The sequence below is a fragment of the Rhineura floridana genome, chromosome 9 (assembly GCF_030035675.1).
Source record: "Rhineura floridana isolate rRhiFlo1 chromosome 9, rRhiFlo1.hap2, whole genome shotgun sequence".
Taxonomy (NCBI): Eukaryota; Metazoa; Chordata; class Lepidosauria; order Squamata; family Rhineuridae; genus Rhineura; species Rhineura floridana.
In genome coordinates this window covers 41,331,832-41,352,862 of record NC_084488.1, presented here as the reverse complement: position 1 = coordinate 41,352,862, position 21,031 = coordinate 41,331,832, and the positions used below count along the sequence as shown (strand labels likewise).

At 38.3% G+C, this 21,031-nt stretch overlaps 1 protein-coding gene across 1 annotated transcript in view; it reads right to left on the bottom strand.

Moving 5' to 3' along the window:
* Positions 1 to 21,031, bottom strand: part of LOC133363648 (uncharacterized) — a 63,964-nt gene that overhangs the window by 26,447 nt on the left and 16,486 nt on the right. Inside the window, exons 12-18 of the mRNA XM_061582919.1 lie at positions 20,693 to 20,803; positions 10,536 to 10,694; positions 9,874 to 9,997; positions 7,630 to 7,839; positions 4,520 to 5,400; positions 2,902 to 3,041; positions 2,186 to 2,314 (exon numbers count right to left, since the gene is read on the bottom strand). Of these exons, the coding sequence (XP_061438903.1) occupies positions 2,186 to 2,314; positions 2,902 to 3,041; positions 4,520 to 5,400; positions 7,630 to 7,839; positions 9,874 to 9,997; positions 10,536 to 10,694; positions 20,693 to 20,803 (1,754 nt within the window). The remainder of the gene's footprint in view (positions 1 to 2,185; positions 2,315 to 2,901; positions 3,042 to 4,519; positions 5,401 to 7,629; positions 7,840 to 9,873; positions 9,998 to 10,535; positions 10,695 to 20,692; positions 20,804 to 21,031) is intronic.

Sequence of the window (21,031 nt, the reverse complement as noted above, 5' to 3'; positions counted from 1 at the left end):
CTTGAACTAATCTATTTGAATTTGGACAATCTTGTAATTTTCATTAGGTTTCCTTTTCCTGCTCCATGATAAGAATGGGTGAAAATCATGAGAGGAATGATATGGATAAATTTTATTTGTATCTTGACAGCCTTCTTCTGCATAATAGGCTAATATCTTACAAGGCCATTCTGTGGGTGCTTCTGCCCTCAAAATGTAGGTTTGTAGTGACTGAGGAAAGAGCCTTTTCAACTGTGGCACCCCATCTTTGAAATGCCTTTCCAATAGGCTTGGAGTCCAGCAATGACCAGGACACTGAGTCTCAGAGGTTTCCGTGTCACCAGCTAAGGGGCTAGACTGATGCTGGTGATCAGGGGACTACTGAACCTGATGGTGGCAGGCAGGAGGTCACTGAACTAGCACTAGCACTAGAGCCTGCAGAACTGGAGCCAGGACCCTCACAGCAGCTTTTATCTGGGGCTGAGGAACTTAGTGCCTCCCACACTGCCCTACCAGTCCAATGGAAGTGCACCAGGCAGAAAGCCATGGAGTCCAGGAGATGTGATTACCTTCAGGCCAGAGGGCTGGCTCTTTAAGACAGACTAGTTCTCAAAAAAGGGGGGGATACCATAGGAAGGTAGAGAAGCTCAAAAGGCCTCAATTTCATTTCCAATCTTTGCCTAAGCAAGTTGGTCATTAGGAGCTCTCTTTGGTGCTGAACGATTGTTCTGCCTTGCCCCATGGGCTCCTACATGAGACCAGAACAGGTCACCTGGTGACTGCCTCTTTGGGACACCAGGCAAAGAGCATGTTATTTCCCCAGGCCTTTTAAAATTATGGCCAGTTATGGTTTTATCTGCCTGCTCTGTTTGTATGTCTGCTGTATTGTTTTATTGTTGTACAGACACACACACACAATTTGTTACCTGCACTGAAAGGTCTTGTGGAAATCAACAGATATTTCTAATCATGAATGGATAGAAACCCAACTATTATACCTAATAATAAATGAATATGCTCTGATACAGCATGCTTGCTTATACCTTTTCTTATAGTAAAGGGTGGGTTGTTTTTTCTTGTGATATTGTATTGTTATTCTCTTTGCAATCTCCCCTGGTAATTCCAATTGCTATCAAAGGATGTGGGATGTATATATATGTGGTTGGCGATCACTCATGACTGAGTAAGATTGTCTTCCAAGATAATTTGGTTGGAAGACGCCTGTGCGTGAATTTGTTTTATGTGGGGAGATCGGCACACGATGATGAACACACAATCTTGACAGAAAAAGGCTTCGATCCAATGGCATGGATACCACGATGATTGGAAGTCTTTTATCTGCTGCAGCCTTCATCTGCCTTCACAGCCGTTGTAACGTACACATTGTTATCCTCCGCCTGTTCTGCCATTGAGGACTTTCTTGGATTGTTCTTTGTCTGGTTCCTCTCCCTTGACCTTACCGCCATGGGTGACCCTGCTGGGAGTACATAACTCCCAACGGCATCGCTCACAGGGTTCATTGGAACACGCAAGCCCATTCACCACTGCAAGGTGACGATCCAGCGAGGGGATATGTATGTATGCATGCATGCATGCATGTAAATAAATAAATGCTGAGTGGCAGCATAACAATTTTCAAGATAAACAAAAAAAATCTATGCTCCTGAAATAAGGGGCTGGATTTCTGAAAAGGTTTTTTTCTCTGATGCATTCCACTTATAAGAATCTGAAATCCAGCAGGTTCTAGAGTTTCTACTGGGCCATGCTAAGTGACCTCCAAGTCCTGGCATTCATTGATTATATCAGAACTACCTTCCAGTGCTTAAAGTAAAATGTCAGTAAACAGATGAATTGGCCAACATGTATTATAAGGGCTAAATGGATTTTTTTCATCCAAACTGTAAAGAAAATTCAGATTGATGTTCTGGTAGTGCAGAAGAGTGCCGCCCTGGGCTCCTGCTGAGAGGAAGGGCGGGATACTAATTAATTAATTAATTAGAACAGATTTTAATGGGTAAGAATTTTAGATACAATGCTAAAATGATATACACAGGGAATGGACATCAAGTAAAGGTTGGCAGAAATTTTTATAGAAGCTTTATATCTCCAATCTTTTGCCAAAACTTGTGGAAATCAGAAGGCTTGGAACAGCTGCACAGATTCACTATTAAATGGTTTCTAAAAGGTTACTATTCTTCTCCCTTACCTTTCAGAAGGTCACAGAGAAGTCTACCAGGTTCTATAAGGCAAGATGTTGAAGGAAGAAGAACAGGAATGGAAGATTTCTGGCACTGAGACAAAAGTGCCTGCAGATAGAGATATTTTTTGGGATCACCTGAATCAAGATGGAATAACATACAGTAGCCTTAAAACTATATGAAATGTTAAATGGCCAGTTTTTACTCTGCTGCCCTGAATCCTGTATTCTTTTAAATGTTTTTGTTTTTTCATAAATAGGATTTCTGAGGTGCAGTAACATTTTCCCTTCCAGCTAATAGGAAATGGAAGAGTCAGTTTCGGCTTCTCTCCATTTCTATTTTTTTCTCTTCTTAAGTTCAGTTCTCTTTACTTTCACATCAGTTTGCAGAGTTTGATTTTTGTTTGCATTTCATCTAATATACACATTTTTGCATACAATTTTACCTAATACCTCTGGTCCCACCCACCACTGGCATGTGGGCCACCAGAAGGTTGCCCAGACGGGACTGGGGCCCTTAGGCTGAAAAGGTTCTCCCAGACCTGATTTACATTTTTGCATTTGCCTCCAGCCTGCTCCCTTTCCTGTCTGTCTCCTGCTGGGAATAATCCTCCAGGTATGTAAATATAGTTTGGTTCTGCCTTGGCTGCTTAAGCCTCAGTGGTTAGAACTAATAGGAAGATATACAAAATATAGAAAAATCTGAGTCTCATAATATACAGTACCTGGGGCCACTGGTTTATCTGCTGCCATGATTTGATGAAGGCGGCCTATAAGCTGTGAAGCTATCTGACATGGGTCTTGTATTAAAACTTCCTTGGATAACTTGAGAGCTTCACTTAATAAAGTTAAGTCACATATACTCCTGTTGGGAGAAAATCACATCACATTCCATTTTCCATTTCCTTGCTCTCATGTTTCTTTATTTTATCCATTTTAACATTTTTCAATAAAATACCTGATGGGTTCATGCCTTCAGTGGTTTTTATAGAGAAACTGTGTAAGACTCAACTATTTATTGTTAAAAAATAAAAACCAAGCTGAAGAACAGGATAGAAACTAAATTGACAAGAATTGGATTAGTGTGTAACTAGTATTTTGAAGTCTCTTTTTAAATGTAGCTTTGATTGTTAAACAAAATGAATAGCTGAACTGCGCTATGAACTATAGAAGTGTTTTAAACGATAGAGCTAAGTGCTCACCCTGTGATGTTCTGCACTTGTATGTTAAAATGTTGTATGTACTTGTATTGTTATATATGGTGATTTAATATATTAGAATGAATAAAGTAAGTGGTGAGTGTTGGGAGGAGGGAATGAGTGAGGTAGAATGTTTGGGTAGGCTGGTTTGTGATTGGCTGAGTGAATGCGGGCTGAGAGTTTTGTATCTGAGTGTTTGACAGTTAATCAGCAGTGAGGGGATTGTTCTGGTGGAGATAGGGACCTGGTAGAGATAGGGCTGGACGTCTGAAGAGAGAGAGAGCTTGATTTTTGAAGAGAGAGTGGGGAAAATAGTTGTCGTGTGGGTAGTTAGACAGGTTGTTATTGCTGGTGTTAATTGGGCAATTTAATGAGAATACTTCATTCAGAAGTAAAGAACGTTTATTTGTAACCACACGCTTAAAACCTGAACACAAAGTATTCATACTCATATTCAGATCTGTTATTTAATAAATCTCTTTGGTTCAAAACACACCTGGTTATTTGGCCAGCTACTGTCTATAATATCAATAAGGATTGGTAAAAATAAATGGGTTGTGAAACAGTATCAAACGGTGGCATAGAAATTGCCTCCGAGATGCAGTAGCAGGAAGCAAACCCATAACTGTGATCTTTAGAAAGGATACAAAGAGGCCCATGGGTGTGAGGCTTGCCTGTAAACTTGGTGGATATAGCAAGGGCTGATGAAATAAAGCAACATGGCTGTGTAAAAGTGTATTTGGGGAGAAATAAGTGCTCCCTCATCCGCTACTATAGATTAGAAGCAGGTGGTGGCGGGTGAGAGGGGAGGCATGACACACCTCCTCAGTTAGCGTGTTGCCCTTGGGTGTAGTGTGTAGAGTTAGGTGTAAACCATTACCAGTGTTAAAATAAGATTCAACTGCCAATCTGGTTGGCTTTTGTACTTGGAATGGGCACCACACACAAAAATAGAGGATATCATTTTGCCTTTCATCTCAGACAGCAAAATGTCTTGGGCCAGCTTTACTATTGTGCCAGCTTGGATGATGACAGGATTGTGGATGGGCTGAGGAAATCAGAGGGGTGTGTGTGTGTGCATGTTTGTGATGAAGTAAAACAAGCCTTAGTTTTCCCCAGTTCTGTTTTACTGCTGTAAGCCCACCTGTCTGCATTGATAGCTGCTCTTAGATCCTCTTCAACACTGATAACTGATGAAGCCCAAGCTTTATGCAGGAGAAACTCATAATTAAAGAGACATTCTTTGATTAGGGCAGTAATATTCTTAGATTTGATGAGGTGATAAGGAGTCCCAAAGAGCTTACGAATGTTAAAGATGTAGCTGATCTTGGATTTTTTTTTTAAAGCCCAGGCAAGAGGCTGAAATGTAGGTATTTCACTGTACTTCCTGGGTTCATGTGGGATTCTGCTCAGGTAGTAATCTGCAAAAGTAGCATGTAGTGATGCCTGAGAATCCTGTGCTTTGAGATACCTGTCTATGCAGACATGTTTTAGAGATGTATGAGCCCAATTAAAAACATAAGTGTTGTCAGTTCTTTGCTCTCTCAGATGCTCTGCAAGGTCATCCAAAAGTTTCAGCCATAGCACTAGAGGGAATGCTGAAACTGAGGCTTTTTGGAATTTAGCTACTTCTTGAATTACCACATCATCCATGGACATAAGGTGGAGCAACTCTTCCTGAGTTATGCCATTCCTTGAAAGTGTAACATAAGCTGCCATCCTTTCAACAACTTGTTCCCCATGGGATTTTTCCATTCTGCTCAGCGTCCACGAATACAGGTCAGGTATATTTTGAGGAAGACACACCTCTGTCTCTGGGCTGAAAGATGTCCATAAACAGGACTCCTTATAAGCATAGTATATGTAAAGTGGTAGAGGGCAAGCGACACATGCATCCATTAAGCAATCATGCTGTTGTTGTGAGAGTCTTCGGCAATCCTTTTCTAACCAGGAGCTGATCATCTCATTAATTTCTCCAAATGTTAAAGGAGGTATTTGTAAAATATTCTCTTTTACTGTTATTTTCTGAAAAAAAGAACCATATCTCAGTTATCAACTTGTCTCCAGACCTAGTCAACTTCTAATGAGTCAGTGTCACTTTGCCAGCCTAATACAGGACAGCCTACTTAAAATACCAGATCCAAAAAGGATTTAACATCACTGAGATTTCTGCACCTCTTCATCCAACAACCAGATTTGTGGGGCAGGTAACGATGCTTCTGTAAATCTCCTTCCAGTATTTCACAGTTTGGATCTTCTTTTTAACTAAGCAACTGTATGGCAGTTTGGCTAAAGTGTGGCACTTATTTATTGGTTTTTAGACTAAACAGAGCACAGGATGAGAGCAAAATCTGACTCCCTCCTGTGCCTTGCTTGACTCAAGCCTGGTATTGGAAAAGGACAGGGAGAAAAACAGATGTATCTGACCTTGGAATTCTGGCCTAGACCTACAGGGCAATGAAATGGCTGCATTTTTGAATTGCTCCTGTCAACTAGGTTATAAATGAATGTTTTCACAATCTTATAGTAATGAGGCAGCAGCAACAACATTGTTCCACTGCTATCATTTGAATTATCCATTTTGTGTAAGAATTGCAGAACATGGCAAATTAGGGATGGAATCTGGTATAGGGAACAGGCCTTACATGTAACAGCATTTTAGGTTCAATGTCTGACATTTTTAGTTAAAGTATCTTGGTGACAAGGCTAGGAAAGATCTTTCCCTGAGACCTTGAAGGACACACCATCGGACTAGAGCAGAGGTGGGTAACTTGTGGATCTCCATTTGTTTTTGGACTCCCCTATCAGCCCCAGCCAGCATAGCCAATGGTTAGGGATGATGGAATCTGTAGTCCAGAAACATGCTAGGGGCGGCAGAGGTTCTAGGATAACAGTACAGGGGCCCTCCTTTTTAAACTTTGTGAGCCAAAAATACTCAGCTAGCTTTACATGCCATGATGAAACAGCAATCTCTCTTTGTCATGAACAGGATGCTGCTTTAGTTGCTGGGTTGCAGAATCATCCTACTCTGCTCCACTTTGTGCTTCAAAGAAACCATAAGTATTTGTGCCATTATGCTAAGACAGGTAGCTTGGCATTTAGGATTCAGATCACAGTAGATGTTGCTTCAATATTTTGAAGAAGAAAAACTGCTTAGCACCTAAGTGCAAGAATGTTGAATTAGGAACATATGAAGCTGCTTTTTTCTGACTCAGACCATTGGACCTTCTAGCTCAGTATTGTCTATGCTGACTGGTAGCAGCTGTTCAGGCATGCAGACAGAGCTGTCTCCCTACCCTGCCTAGTGATGCCAGGGATTAAACTTGGGACCTTCTGCATGCAAAGCAGTTTGTAAGAATTGTGCTTATCTATTCCACTGCTATTTCCTTATTAAAGCCATGGTTTCCTTTCTTTAGATTCTTCTATAGCCAGTCACTTGATAGCGAACAGTAGGGTCCTAGTTAATAGATTATTGATGGGCATTTGGCTGTTGCAAGCTCCTGGAATGTACCAAACAAATCTACCTTCTAGAGATATTTAAAGGCCAGGTTCAGACTTTGATCTGGAGAAAAAAGGTATGCATACCAAGAGAGTAAACAGAGAAGTTTGCATCTAGCCAGAGAAATAAGGCTTTTATAAACTAAAGAAAAGACCTGGGTCTTCAGGGTGCTGTTGTTGCTTTGGGTTTATGCATCTAGCATTACCTGCCTGTTTACTACCATCCTATTTGCCCTGGGCTCCTTTGGGAGGAACGTTGGGATATAAATTTAATAACTAAAATATGCATACACCACAAAAACACTATGGCCTCGATAGGTCACTGTGGGCGCAGCAGCACTTGCATACAGAGATGTCTGGATAGATGTGCACACAGACTGTTACATGGATGGGAGGCCTGGGTACAACTTCCATATCCTCATCCAGCTTACCCCCTTCCAATTGTCCAAAGAATGCAAGGTTAAAACACAGCTCTCATTTTCCCCCAAAGGTGGGGGTGGAGTGGCGTGCAATGTTCTATGCCCTATGGGGATCCATGGGCATTTGTGCTCATCGTGGACTGGATCAAGATCCTTAAGAGTGTAATCCTGTACCCACTTACCTAAGAGTAGGACTCACTGAACTCAACAAGCCTTTCTTTCAAGTGTAGGATTCTGCTGTAAGTCTCCAGTGCTGACCCTACCAAACTGCCCTGGAACTTCCCACTGTTTGAGAAAGTGGGGAGCAAAAAAACAACCCAATGAGATATAATTTTACCTCCAGTTTTTTTAAATATGAAAAACTTGATTCTATGCATGTGGAAATAATAAAATACACATTCTTTGGTAATTCGGAAGGTATCCAAGAGAAGTCTGTAACATATTCCTCTGAGAATTCATCTATGCCATCCAGGCATATTAGAAGTGGATTGTCTTTTGTAGCAAATTCCAGTAAGCAGAGAAACTCTTCCACCAATCCTTCAAAATCCTTTTTGAGAAAGACAGCAAACATTTCAATCAACTCCAAAGTAGCCATAGAGGATTCTGTGTTTTATGTTAGGACACAGAGAATTTCATTTAATCTACATTTTTAAGCAAATCAATTTAATGAACATTTCCTGCACTAATTCATTGTTATCTTTCAGTTTTTACACTTCTCTGAATTTTGCAGTATAGTGTTCAACTAAAAGCTGTGTATTTTACCCCTAAAATCTGAACTGTGCACAAAATGTAAATATTTGTTTGAAAATAATGTGAAATTTTCACGCATTTTAAAAAAAAATCCAGAATGACGTGGAGATGGGACGGAACAGACTTATGAATGAAAGCATGCAAGAGTAACATGGAGTAGAAACAAACTAATGACTTCTATGTTAAATTTTACCCTTGTAGTTCCCTTTAGTACCACTCCCTATACAGGAATACCTCACTATACGGACCTTCACTTAACATACACTTGCTTTTATGGACATACTCCATACTCTACCATGCCCCTGTTTACGTATGCTTGCTTCACACTTACGGACACTTAACGGTGCGTAGGGGTGGAAATAGACGCAATCGCGCCACTGCAAATCAGCTGGGAGGTGCGATTGCAATCAGCTGAGAGGCGCGGCAGCGCAGAGGCTTTAGTGCAGGGCTTTGAGGCTCCGCATGAAGGAGAGGTAATAGTTTAAAAAGGTAGTGCTTCACTTTAAGAACATTTTCGGTTTACGTACTCGCTCTGGTCCCATTGAGTATGTTAATGCGAGGTATTCCTGTATATATGTGTGTGTGTATTGTATTTTATGTATTTTAATTTAATTTATTTTAATTTTTTTGTGATTTTATTGTTTACAATTTTATTATGTACGTTTTGATTTCATTTTTGTAAGCCGCCCTGAGTGCCCTATTATAGGGTAGAAGGGCAGGATAGAAATATTTTAAATAAGTAAGTAAATAATCCATTTGTCCCCAGGTAAGAATGGCTATTATTAACATTACGGATTATGATTAAGGAGGAAGGTATTGAGACAAAATGAAAACTCAACAAAAACAATGGATACCAAGTAAGGATGGGGGAAGAATTTGATCCAAATTGCATTTAAAGCCAGAAAAAGCACTTTCTGAAACAATATGAGAACCGAAACACAGCCTTCCTGAAAAATTTGAACTTTTCCAAATTTTGTGATGCAGTTCTCTAACCAAACAATGTTTACAAAAATGCATATTTTATGGGGAAATGCACATAAAATGAAATAACATACAAAAATGTTATATTATATTAGGAGAAATTGCTTGCAAAAATGTGTACATTGGTCAAAACTGCATATGAAATGGTGTTTATTAGGAGAAATCTGCACTAAAGTGCTGAATAACTTCTATGAGGATTTTGTGAAAATATTCATAAAAAAGTGCAGGAATGTGGGGAACTGAATTTAAGATTGGAAAAATGAGAGAGAACCAAAAACTGACAGATCCTTCCATTCCTGATACCAAGGGATTTGTGATGGCTTGCAGAATATTATTAGCATTATTATTAATTGCATGTATATGCCACCTTTTCCTCAAAGGAGTTCAAGGTGGCATACTTGGTTCTCATCCTCATTTATTCCCCACAACAATTCTGTGAGGTAGGTTAGGCTGGGGTGTTGCCAATAGTATTTGAGTGAAATCATTTTCAAAGATGGATAATTTCAGAGATGTTATCTTAGACACAAGTGGGCTGTGCACATGCAATGTATTTCAGTGTTTGAAGATTATGTGGATGAGGATCCCTCTCATTTCCTTATGTTGAACAGATTATGAGCACTATCAGCTTTGATAGCATTTGCTGAAAGGTAATTTCTGCATTCTGACCATTCATTATCTGATCAGCACTGTCAGCATTATTCTCAACATATTTTGTCATCTTTACACACAACTTTTATTTCTTGCTGAATTACGTGAAAAAAGTGACTGTGTAGAGGGACTAGCATCATAAAAATGCAATAGCATAACTTTTTGTTTGAGTCTTACAAAGAAGTAATATTGAACTTGTTACCTTGGAAAAATTAACAGAGACATTGTAGATAGCAGCTATCTGGTAGCAAAGGCTCAAGAGAACCAGTCGGATATTTCTGCTTTCACCAGTAACACCAATAAATCGAATAACAACTCTGAGGTTCCTGTGTGAAAATTAAAAAACAAATAAAATCGCTCTTTCTACTCTCCCCTTCAAAAAATCTTATTTGTTGCCTTTTTTTACACATGATTTAGCTGTTAAATCAATGCAGATATGCCTTTACCATAACATGTCATCTAGCTGATTTGTGAACACTAAATGCTGGGCTCAGAATAAAATATGCAAATAAACAGAGATGAATTTAGTTTGAATACTATGATCAACTTGGAATAATTTTATGTTTCAGAGAATTCAGAGTATTCTGCGATACAAGCCAAGGCAAATCGAAGAGGGCAAATATGGTAGGAGGCAGCAGCTAGAAGTTGGGGAGGGAAACAATGGGTTTACCTATTGTCTCTGTTCAAGAGTGTTTGTCAGTGTTCCAGATATCTCTGTTGATGGGGGAGGGCATGGAAGGGTTAAGGCGATACTGCATCTTTTCCCACTCCTTTCTTCAACTACAAAGGCTCAAAACTTTTAGGTAACATAATCCTCTCTACTGCTTAAATTCCTTGTCAACAATGACTATGAGATGCCCTTACCCAGAGATCCAGTTAGAAGCCAAAGAAGCTGCTTTCGCTGTGATGGCACTTTTTCCACATCCAGCCTCTCCACAAACAACAGTCAACCTTCTGTTTGAGGATGTAACTTGATTCTTCAGTTTGCACAAAAAAGTTTCTCTTCCTATTATACATTTAACCCTATTTTGAGAGCGAAAAACAAAACAGATGCTATTTGTGTTTAGTTGCCATAGTGTACTGGCTAAGGATAAAATCCTATAGAGTAAGCCTCACTGAAAACAATGGGACTTACATCTGAGTAAATTACACCTAATTAAATAGGATTTACTCCAAGGTTAGTGGGATTAGGATTGCAGTCTAGGTCAGGGATGGGGACCTGTAGCCCTCTAGAAGTTGTTGGACTCTACCTCCCATCTTTCCTGACCGTTGGTCAAACTGATAAGGCTGATGAGAGCTAAACAATATTTGGAGGGCCACAGGTTTCCCATCCCTGCACTAGCTGTAATCCTTGTACTATTGTTCTTATATAAGAATAATAGCTGTCTTATTCTATGAGTAACAGATCTCAGGATTAAAGCTGCAATAAGCCAATGGATATCAAAAGTTGAACTAAGGTTCAGTATAACTGTATACGTATGAGGCATTTATGAAAGAGGGAGAAAAATCCTAAAAGCAATTGTGACTTCTGCTAGATTGCCTCCTACTGAGAGGCCTCTCAAGGCTTACACTGTAACACCTTTAAACACATTCTAAGGGAAGGGCTGTAGCTCAGTGGTTAGAGCATCTGCTTTGCATGCAGAAGGTGTTGACCCATTAGGCATTACTACCACCGGTTGTTTTTCATCAAGTCTGAAAGTTTCAAGAAGTCTGGGGAAGAAGGAGTGTTATCAGCTGCAAAGCCTGTGTCTGGCCTGGGAACGGACAGCCAAGGCCAGACATGTTGTCATGGTAACCAGGGAGATATCAGCTGGGAAAAGTTCCAACAGTCTTCTGTTAGTGTTCTGTCTGTTTTTTGCTTTTGAAGTGAGCAGTTCTATCTAGAGGGGGGGGGAATGGATCTACTTGCACGCTGTAAGCCTTAATGTCTAAGTAAAAGACTCTTAACATGATTTATTGCCTCTGTGAAGTTTCTTGACCAACTTACTCTAAAGTGCAATGTGTGCTGTCACGCAACAACCGCACACATCAACAGGGTTATGGGCCCAGATCCAGCGCGCGTTACACAGGAGTAAGTGGCTGGTCTGAACGGCAGACGGAGATCCAGAGGGCAGCTTGATTGATTGTGCCAGACAGAGGTGAGCGAAACATGACTGTAAACATATCTGGTGGAGGCTTGCCAATGGAGAGACTTACGGACAAGAATTACGCCAGCTGGAAGCTGAGAATGTGGGCTTTCCTAATAAAAGAGGATTTATTTGATGTTATTGAAGGAACCCCCCCAGTTCCCCTCACAGCAGCCTGGCAACGTAGAGACGAGAAGGCTCAGGCTTTTATTACTCTGGCTCTATCCGATTCTCAACTGCTGTACATGAGAGATGAGCCGTCAGCCAAACAGATGTGGACCGTGTTGCAGGCTCTTCATGTGCAACAGACCGCGGGATCTAAGCTGTGTTTGGCACGGAAGCTGTACCAGATGCGCTTCACGGGTGAGTGCACCATGAGTGAGCATCTCACTGAATTCAGGCGTTTGTTTGCTGAGTTAGAGGATCGAGGGGTCGAACACAGTATCCTTCAGAAGACCTATATGATCCTGGCTTCACTCGATGGGAGTTGGAATAATTTCCTGATGGCGATGGAAGCGATGCCCGATGGGGGGCTGAATGTTGCCTTTATTGAGGAAAAATTGACCCAGGAATGGCAGCGGAGACAGGAGGCGAAAAGTGCCGAGCCGAAGGAGGCAATCAGAAGCAAGCAGGATAGCAAGCAGGAGCAGCTACGGCTTAAATCTTGTTATTTCTGTGGAGCACGTGGGCACGTTCAAAAAGACTGTGCAGTCAAGCAAAGAAACAGAGATGGAGGCTGGAAACAGGGCAGTGTGAACTTTGTCAGCGCAGAAAAGCCTCAGTTGATGGAGACTGACTGGACTTTGGACAGCGGAGCGTCCCATAGTCTCGTAAAGGACTTACGTTTATTGCACACATCAAAAGAAGTGCAGGACTATGTTTTACTGGCTGATGGATCGAGACAAACTGTCAAAGCGCGAGGAACGGTGAGATTGGATAAGATTGGCATAATTTCTGATGTTTTGTATGTTCCTGACTTGTCTTGTAATATTTTGTCTGTTCAAAAACTGACCAATATTGGGTTTTCTGTGGGGTTTGACAGAGACAAATGTTTTGGACTTCCGGGAAGTGGTGCTGGCTGGTGGTTGTCTCTGAGGGAGCTCTGCCTCAGAGGAAGCTTTTTTCAGGTTAAAAGTCAGCCAAGAGGAATCTTGGACTGGCTTAAATGTTCTCCAAGGTACAGGAGAACCGATCAGATCTTCCACAAGACTTCGTTGAGCTGTCGGCGGCTGGAATTGATCAGGAAATTCCTGAGATAAGAAGGCAAGCCGATCGGCTGAAGACGGAGTCAGGATTTTCACGCAAGCTGGACTGGAATGAAGCGAAGCGTTTTTTCTTTTCTTAAAAAAAAAAACGTTCTTAACCAGCGAGCCCACTTCTGCCTAAACCTTATCATTTGGCTTAAATTACTGCAATAAAAGGGATTTGTTTATGAATCAGCAATTGAGAAACCTGGGTGAGTCATACTTTTTCTCTTTTAAATATAATTAAGGAAGAAAGAAAATATAAACAACTTATTTACTTTTCTACGACAAAAAGCTGGCTTGAATTTGGACTTTTAAAGTTTAAAAACGGATGAGAGGTAATTATTATATTTTGGACTATTTTTCTCTTTGGACTATTTCTTGTTGGATGAATCCGCTGCTCGTATATGCTACTAATTGTTTAGTCTTGGCAACCAGAATTGTTTTGCATTCTTGGATGCAGATAAGGACTGTGTTGTGCTGGCTGGATTCCAATTACAGGCCTGGAATATTAACTCTTCTTTTTGGTGGAGGGAAAAAAAGAAGAAATAGACTGCCCTTAGGTTCTGAAACAGTGATTAATTTTAGAAATTAAAGGCCTCTTTTTGAAAATGACAACTAAAAAAACAACTAAGGCCCAGGGGCGAAGAGGTTCTATTGATACACAGGAAGAGGATATACCCCCAGAAATGTTTCAAAAAATAATGGAAGGGATTAATGCTATAAAACAGGAAATTAAACAGGAAATGAAAATTGAATTGACAGATATAAAAGACTATATTAAAACACAAGTGGATGAGATTAAAGGGACAATTGGGCAAATAAAGGAGGATGCAAAAAATACTAAAGAAAAGGTACAAACCTTGGAGAATAGAACAGATATACTAAATCTGGAACTAGAAAAAAATTTGGACTATTTAGCTATGACTGAAATGAGAAATAAAGAGCATTGTTTGAGATTCCGTGCAATCCCTGAGGAAACAGGTGAAGACATTAGAGACAAAATTGTTAATGCTTTAGTAAAATTTCTGGACTTGAATGAAGATAGGATGGAATTTGAAATAGACAAAGTTTATAGAATTAACTCCAGATATGCAACAATGAAAAAAATTCCAAGAGATGTGCTTGTTCATTTCGTAAAGAAGACGACCAGAGATATGGTTTTACAGCAACACTTTAAATATACCTTTAAAATTGATGGTAAGGAAATACTGGTGATGAAGGAAATTCCTATTAGACTTTTACGTAAGAGAAAAGAATATGCTTTCCTTACAGAAAAACTTAAGCAATGCAAAATTCAATTTAGGTGGGACGTTCCAGAAGGAGTGATTTTTACATTCAGACAACAGAAATACAGACTGAATACTGTTCAAAAAGCAAGGGACTTCTTGAGAAAAGCTTCAAAGGATATGGAAGAAGATAAACGCAAAGATATGGATACAGTTCCTGGGAAACAAAGTCAACAAGGATACGCAGAGGAGGGGAAGGAAGATGATGGATCAAAAGGAGCATCAGGCAAATTTTAAAATACATGCTTAACGATGGATTACAAATACCTAACTTGGAATATAAATGGAGCCAACACGGCGCAGAAGAGAAAGAAAGTGTTTCATTATTTGAAAAAATTAAAATTGGATATAATTTGTCTACAAGAAACTCATATTCAGAAGAAAGATTCTAAATATTTGATTTGTAAAAATTTGGGTGAAGAATTTATTTCAGCTGGACCAAAAAAAAAAAATGGAGTTGTTCTCTATATTAACCCACAATTGCTTCCTAAATTGGTATTATTGGACGATAGTGGTAGATTTGTGGGGGTTGAAATTACTTTACAAGGTACAAACATTTTGATAGTGGGTATTTATGCCCCCAATGAAGATAAAACAAGGTTTTATACAGGACTTATGGAAAAATTGTCAGAGTTTTCATATGAGCATTGGTGTGTCATGGGTGACTGGAATGGGGTAATCTCACCAAAAATTGATAGGCTTTCTGAAAAAAATATCAAAGAGACACAAGGTAAATTACCGAAGATTTGTTTTGAACTCATGGAACATCTAGAATTGGTGGATACCTGGAGATATATAAATGATAATGCAAAGGAATTTACTTATTTTTCAGAAAGACATAAAACATTTTCGAGGATTGATATGATTTGGATGTCAAAAATTTTAGCGAAGGATATTTTTAAAATGGATATATTACCAAAAACTTTTTCGGACCATAATCCTGTGATATTAACTTTAAAAAAAAAAAATCTTGGATTTAGATGGAGACTAAATGAATCTTTATTACAGAATGATAAAGTAGTACAAGAATGTAAGAAGAAATTAAAGGAGTTCTTTGAATATAATTTACATAAAGGAACAAGTGAAAATATTGTTTGGGATACAAGTAAGGCATTTATGAGGGGATACTTTATTAAATGTAATTCTGAATTAAAAAAAAAGAAACAACAGAAAATGCAATTAATTTTGGAAGAAATAAAACAAAAAGAGGAAGAATTGAAAAAGAATCCAGCTAAAGTTTCTATTGTAAATCAAATTAAAATGTTACAGAAGCAAGTATCAATGTTGACAGTTAGAGAAATTGAAAGGAAATTAAATTTTGCTAAACAAAGGACTTTTGAATTTGCAAATAAACCTGGGAAATGGTTAGCATATAAATTAAGAAAAGAACGTCAAAAAAATATTATTTTAAAGATACAAGAAGGAGATGAGACGCTGACAGACAATGTAAAAATCAAAAAGATTTTTCATCAATATTACTCAACATTGTATAAGTGTCAAGAAATTCCATCTGAAAAAATAGAAGAGTATTTATTTAAACAGAATTTGCCTAAAATTACAGATTTTCAGAGACAAGTTATTAATGGCCCTATTACGTCAAGAGAGATATCTGAAGCTATAAATAAAATTAAATTAGGAAAGGCACCAGGACCAGATGGGCTATCTGCAATGTATTATAAATGTTTGGAGGAAGAACTCCTGCTACCTTTACAGTCTACAATGAATTCTATTTTGCAAGAGGGAAAGATACCGGATAGTTGGAAAAATGCTAATATAACATTAATACCTAAAGAGGACCAAGATTTAACTAAAACAAAAAATTATCGGCCAATATCTCTACTGAATAATGACTATAAAATTTTTACAATGATTTTGGCTGAAAGATTGAAAATAATATTGCAACAATTTATTCAGGAAGATCAATCAGGGTTTTTACCTAAAAGACAATTACGTGACAACGTCAGGAATGTTTTGAATGTGTTGGAATATTTAGAACAACGAAATGATAAACAAGCAGCTCTGATTTTTTTAGATGCTGAAAAAGCATTTGATAATTTGAATTGGAAATTTATGTTCCAGGTTTTGGAGCAAATGGACTTTGGAGACAACTTTATAAAATGGATTAGATCGATTTATACATCACAGAAGGCCCAGATAATTGTTAATGGAGACTTAACGGACTCATGTGAAATACAAAAGGGTACAAGACAGGGATGTCCATTATCTCCCCTTTTATTTATTCTGGTTTTAGAAGTGTTGCTTAGAGATATAAGGCAAGATAAAAGGATTTCGGGATTAAAAATAAAAAAAGAAGAATATAAATTGAGAGCATTTGCTGATGATTTGATAATTGTACTAGAAAACCCTTTGGAAGGAATTCATATACTGATGGACAAATTAAAAGAATTTGGACCTTTAGCAGGATTTAAGATCAACAATCAAAAAACAAAGATGTTGGTGAAAAATTTAACTTTAAGGGAACAGAAAGAGTTAATGGACAAGACAGATTTTACAATAGAAAAAAAGTTGAAATATCTAGGCATTATTATGACAAATAAAAACTCAAAGTTGTTTCACAATAATTACGAAAAATTATGGACAGAGATTAAGAAAGATTTGCTAAGATGGGATAAACTACAACTGTCATTAATGGGTAGAATATCTGTGATAAAAATGAATGTATTACCGAGAATGATGTTTTTGTTTCAAACAATACCTGTAATATCCTCTGATTTACCTTTTAAACAATGGCAAAAAGATATTTCTAAATTTGTATGGCAAGGAAAAAAACCAAGAGTTAAATTTAAATTACTTCAAGACGCTAAAGAAAGAGGAGGACTGGGATTACCAAATTTGAGACTTTATTTTGCTGCCTGCTGTTTAGTCTGGATAAAGGAATGGATCTTATTGAGGAATAAAAGACTATTGGATTTGGAGGGCCACAATCTGAAGTGGGGATGGCATGGATATCTATGGTATGACAAAGTAAAAGTAAATGTAGACTTTAATAATCATTTTATAAGACGTCCTCTGTTGAAAATATGGAACAGATACAAACCAAGGTTTTATTCGAAAATACCATTATGTGTCTCAAGTCAAGAAGCGTTTTATAGAAGAGAAATGTCTGGAAAAGAGAAATGGTTAACTTATCAAGAACTATTAGAAAATGTACATGGAGAATACATAATGAAAGAGAGAGAACAATTGATAAAGGAAGGATATAGTTTTCATTGGTTTGCATATTTACAATTGTTAGAAAGATATAAAATGGACAAGAAAATGTATGGGTTTGAAATAAATAAATCTGATTTTGAAATAGGTTTGTGTACAAATGATGAAAACATAATTGCAAAAATGTATAAACTTTTATTGAAAATGGATATGGAGGAAGAACAAGTAAAAGAGTGCATGGTAAAGTGGGCAAAAAATTTTGGTCATAACATACAAATGGATCAATGGGAAAATATGTGGAAAAAAGGCTTGAAATTTACATTATGTTATAATCTTAAAGAAAATTTTTATAAAATGATGTACCGTTGGTATATGACTCCAGAAAAGCTGTCAAAAATGTATAGTAATGTCTCTAATGTTTGTTGGAAATGTAAACAACAAGAAGGATCTTTTTATCATATGTGGTGGTCATGTAAAAAGGCGAAATTATTTTGGGCACAGATAGGTAGGAAGATGCAAAAAATTCTAAAGATAAATATTCAGTCAAAACCAGAATTTTTTTTATTGGGTTTTATGGATAAACAAATAGAAAAGAAATATGGAAGAATAATATTATATATGATTACGGCAGCAAGATTATTATATGCACAAAAGTGGAAAATGGAATCAACACCAACAATGGAAGAATGGTTATTGAAATTAATGGACTTAGTAGAAATGGATAAATTGACATGTTTACTTAGAGAAAAATCGACAGATACATTTCTTAAGGAATGGAAACCTCTCTTAGACTTTTTGTTGAAAGATCAAAATAAAATGATGATACTGGGATTTGACGATTAATTAAGACAGCCTATGGAGAAAAGGGACTCTGTATGTATACATTAAGGGACAGGTTTGATGTATATTATATACTTATAGCTGATCTGCGACAAATCGGAAGTCAACTATTTTATTTTCATTTTTTTGTTGATGTATTGTTATGTCTTTTTGACTTTGTTTTGTTTGTTTTTGGAAAAATTTGAATAAAAATTATTAAAAAAAAAAAGACAGAGACAAATGTTTTGTGAAAAGAGGGGGTGAAATTTGCATGCAAGGGAGCCTGAAGGATTCACAGTTTGTAATAAAAGGCAATCAGGCAGGGTGTGTTGCGTTTGGTGCTGAAGCACAGACACATAAAGGCTGTGTGCATGATTGGCACAGAAGGCTGGGGCATGCAAATTATGAAACAATTAAGAGAACCCCGAGTCTGAGTGAAAACTTGCGTTTGACAGATTGTGGTCAAATAATGGATTGTGATGCCTGCCATAAAGCGAAAATCCCATGGCATCTCCAGGTAGGACTATATTAGACTCCTGCCTGAAACCCTGCAGAGCTGCTTCCAGTCAATGTAGACAATACTGAGCTAGATGGACCAACAGTCTTGACTCAGTAGAAGGCAGTGTCCTATGTTCCTGTTCATTACAAATGAATGTGTCTCCACAGTAGCCTTGGGCAAAACACTATTTCAGTTTTTCCCAGACTTCTGACAGATGAACCACACTTTTTTTTCTGAACTAAAGCTCTACATTTTACACTGTGTAATAATATATTATTGGGAGTTTGGACAGGAGAGGGTTAACAGGGCTCAAATAATTGCATATGTTCCTTGATAGTCACTGGCAAAGTTTTTTGCTAGGGACAATACAGGTAAACGGCCCAGGACTCCAAGGAGATGCTTAGAGAGATGACTTGTCCTTGTTCCTTTTCTCCAGCAGCAGGAAGAAAGCAAGCTATGCCTAAGTGGGAAACAACAGAAGCATTTGATTGAAGTTCTTGAGTAAGATATACTGAGCAGTAAGCTCTCAAAGTATTCTGGGGTGCTAGCTAAAGTAGCGACAGTGTGTGTGGTGGGGCAGAGCTGCCCTCCTAACACTGGTGTTGCTGCTGCTTCCCTGGCACTGTACTCAAGTGGTCCTGAGGGCAGGTCTCGGGCAGGATGATGATTGAGTTCAGGGCCGCACAGGTACACCAGCAGGAGTGTTGGATTGGCAGCAACCCCACTGGTGCACCCACATGGCTCTGATCTCACCACTGCCTGCCCCTGCCCCATCCCCATCCAGGTAAGCAGGTCCGTCCCACTACCTGTGCTGTTGCACACCTGGCTGCCTCTACTGAGGTCTAATGTGGGGCAGTAGATTTTGCTGGAGTGTTTCAGCTACTTGCCTCAATGTGCCTATGCTCATTGTCTATGCTCAGTGTGTATTTTTGTAAATAGTATACTAATATTACAATTTTTTTATGAACAGATACCTATAATAGCATGGCAAAAAAAAATCTGAGCTGAATTCAATGTAAACCTACCAGAGCATGTGAATGTCTGGCCTGTTGTAGGTTAAGATAACTAGAAGTTAACCCAGACTAACTGAAAACATGACTACCATGGGCAGAAATGATCCTGTAAATAGGCAGCCATCACAGCTACCATAAACTTTTATAGCGTGATTCTATAACTCTTTTTGTGAGAAAGGAACAAAGCCCCAAACAGTAAGGGTCCAGAGGTCAACCTAATGCTACACTTATGGCATAAGGTCAGAACAGTGCTCGGCCAGCAGCCACCATTGAGATGGCTGTGTTGTGGAGTAGTGCTATACTAGGGTATGCAACATGGAGGGTAAGAGGACCAAGTGATAGCCCAAAGCCTTGTGGTGCTTAAGGAAGAAAAACCAATTGGTGCTCTTTATGGTGGTTAAAAAATGTAATAATGGAACCAAATGTTCAACAATATGTTGCCCTTTAACGGTACTCCAAAATTTCTCTCCAGAGATGGATTGATTCACTCAGCTTAATGGTAGATGCAGCCTTTCAGGAGAACCTTATATCATTTAAATGCCAAATGGTACTTTGGTAGTAAACTAGTAGCAGACAGGCACAAACATTTTTTTCTTAAATAAATCTATGTTCTAGGAAAGTTTCTTTGCATCACTTAATTTGCCTTGGTATGCTTTTGCTGAATGATGCCCAAATGAATGGGCAGGTCAGATTTGCACTTGCTTGGAAAAGCTTCAGCAGAGGCAGCTAATAAGGCTGTTTTTACATTTTCTTTAAATCACAATCATGCAAACTCTTCTCACTAATCTCCATCCACAGAATGTTCTCCATAAAGAAGCATGACTAATGAAAATTAAGCAACTGAACAAAATCAAACTCACAAAGCTTGACAGTGCTGGATATGTTCCAGAAGCTCTTCTTCATTATGAATTTTAAATACTTGCTTTCTTCTTATATGTAGTCTTTCCGGAATATCTTTTGAACTGATTGTTCTGGTAAATTAGAACATAGAAGAAAAAAGCTTTAAAGCATATTTCAACATTATATATATATGTTACAGTGACTTTTGGAAATTATTTATGTATTACTTATTTTCTTACATTTATTTCTCACATGACAATCATGTGAGAATGTTGAGAAAACTTAAATGCCTTTTATGAATGTCCAAAGATGTTGGATATGCACTGGTGAATGTTGATAATCATTTAGTCGCAATTGCC